The sequence below is a fragment of the Trypanosoma grayi genome (assembly GCF_000691245.1).
Source record: "Trypanosoma grayi strain ANR4 Tgr_1086_V1, whole genome shotgun sequence".
NCBI lineage: Eukaryota > Euglenozoa > Kinetoplastea > Trypanosomatida > Trypanosomatidae > Trypanosoma > Trypanosoma grayi.
This window is the reverse complement of record NW_008826705.1, coordinates 2946-5322: the sequence shown is the minus strand read 5'-3', so window position 1 is coordinate 5322 and position 2377 is coordinate 2946. Positions and strand designations below refer to the sequence as shown.

Here is a 2377-nt window from a genome sequence, read left to right as displayed (position 1 = left end):
CACACACACACACACACACAACGGCCAGCCGCACAGAAAAGTCACGCACGTCATTTGGCCGTATGTCAATTGCACCGCTCTGTAGAAAAATAAAATAAATGCAGAAAACACAACGGGTAATTTTAAAATGAAATAAAAAACGAAAATGGATAGCGCTTGCTGAAAACAGCTAGCCAGGCAGTATACTCCCATCTATTCGCTATCACTGCTTTGCAAACAACTCCGTAATCACATCAGCATAGTGTTCCTCAATCTTGGAGCGGCGTAGTTTCGCAGTGGGCGTCGCCAGGCCATTCTCTGGCGTCCACACGTCATCCAAAACGCGGACGGCCTTAACCAATTCAAACGGCTTGCGCCCAGCGCGTTTAGCAGTTTCCGCCAACGACTCTGCCGCCTTCGCATGGAATGTTGGATTCTGCAACAACTCCTCATAGGTCCCATCAATGCCGTGATCTTTTGCGAATTCGAGTGCTTGAGTGGATCCCGTAAGAACCAGAGCAGTGACATACGTACGGGCAGGATGCACAAGCACACAGACACCACAAACAGTACACAAGCTGTTCTGGCCATAGATCGACTCCAACGCCTCCATGGCAATGTACTCGCCCAGCACATTCTTTGCCAATGCCTTTACACGGCCAATGACGCGTAGTGTACCGTTGGGCCCTATGCTGCCAACATCTCCCGTGTGAAACCACCCATCGGCGTCAATGGCATCGCGTGTGAGCTGCTCTTGCTTGTAGTATCCCTTGAAGAGGAATGGGCCACGGATCAAAATCTCACCACGCGGTTCCGGCTTATCGGTGTGCTTGTACCCCTCCACGTCAAGGAGTCGCAGCTCTGCTGATGCGAGCGGTTGGCCCACGTCGTCCATTTCAATGTAGGAGAGACGCTGCGTTGTGCCACAGCAGACGGTCTCAGTGAGGCCCCAGCCCTGAATCAGAATCGGACCACCAAAACAGACGTCAACGAACTGCTGTGTCTCCTTACTGAGCGGCCCACCGCCTGAGAGCATGGAGTAGATCCGTCCGCCAATTGCCTGGCGGCCATCCTTAAACACAACTCTGTTCCAGTAGGGCGTTTCCTTGCCGTTCATGATGGCGTCCAGGCGGGTGTTGTATGCCTTATCAAACACGCTCCGTTTGACCGAACCTGGCGGTGGCAATTTTTTCTCCACACCCTTCTTAATGGTATCAAATATGCGCGGTACGCCAATAATAATCATTGGTTTGTACTCCTGGAAGTCACCGTGTGGGACAGCGTGGTCATCGGTGAGGGTGCGGGGGTTGCCAAAGCCCACCATGCTGCCTCGCATCAGGAAGAGGTTCACAATGCCAAATTCGAGAATATGCGCAAGAGGCAGATAGGCACAGTAGACCTCATCCTCGGCATTGATCGTGTAGATGTCGCTCAGACGATGATCAAGGGCCCTAATGCCCGCAACAACAGAACCATGTGAGTGCACAACACCCTTTGGATTCCCCGTAGTACCGCTCGTGTACATGACGAGGCCCTCTAAGTCGTTGTCAGTGGGAATGTTCGCGGGACATTTAGCCGCCTCGCCACGTTTCACCACGTCATTCCATGCCACTACGCGGAATCCCTCTGTGTCAATACCGGCCGGGGTGCTATCGAGATATATGATGATTGGGTTCAGTTTTTGATCCTGCAGTAGCGGGATCAGTGTATTGAGCACCCGTCCGCTACAAATAATAGCTGCGGATTGCGTCTCGAGGAGGGCGTACGCGAGCGCATCTTCACCAAGGTTGGCGTATACCGTCGTGGCCAACATGTTGTGGGTCCAGATGCCAAATATCGATATGATCCACTCCCAACGGGTCTCTTCGTAGATGGTGATGGGACTTCGCTCCGCCAATCCGAGCTCCCGCAGCCCTGATCCAAAGGATATTATGTAGCGCCACATCTCCGCGTACGACACCTCGCAACGTTCGCTGAAGTGGTAGTAGTCGAGTGTACGTTGAGTCCCATCTGAGTCGGGCACCTGCCTCTTCTCTATTTTTGTAATGGAGCGGTACGCGAGGGCGGGGCGTGCGCCCATCAGCCTGCACCGCTCCTCCATCACCTGCACGCAGTTCTTGTTGGTGGCGTACTCCTTCACAAGTTTTTGGTACGTCGCCTCGTCACTGGTCGAGGTCTGACGGTAAACGGCGGTCGTCGTTTCTGTCTCTGTGCCAGGCACTGTCACCATCTGCGGGTCACGGCTTTGATCCATGAACGGGTGCGGCGTTATTGTTATGGAGTTCCGGCAGTTCATCAACGTCGAGAGAAACGAACCCATGATGCCCTTTGTGTAATGGATTTTAGAAGAACGTAAATAAATACCCCTGAGAATATATATATATATATATATATATAT

General features: G+C 52.5%; 1 protein-coding gene across 1 annotated transcript; it reads right to left on the bottom strand.

Annotated features, from left to right (window-relative positions):
* Positions 1–202: 202 nt before the first annotated feature.
* Positions 203–2299, bottom strand: DQ04_10861010 (putative fatty acyl CoA synthetase 2; the record flags this gene model as incomplete). Its single annotated transcript, XM_009316383.1, has 1 exon — positions 203–2299. The coding sequence occupies one exon, from the start codon at positions 2297–2299 to the stop codon at positions 203–205; it is 2097 nt and encodes a 698-aa protein (XP_009314658.1).
* Between the last annotated feature and the right edge of the window lie 78 nt (positions 2300–2377).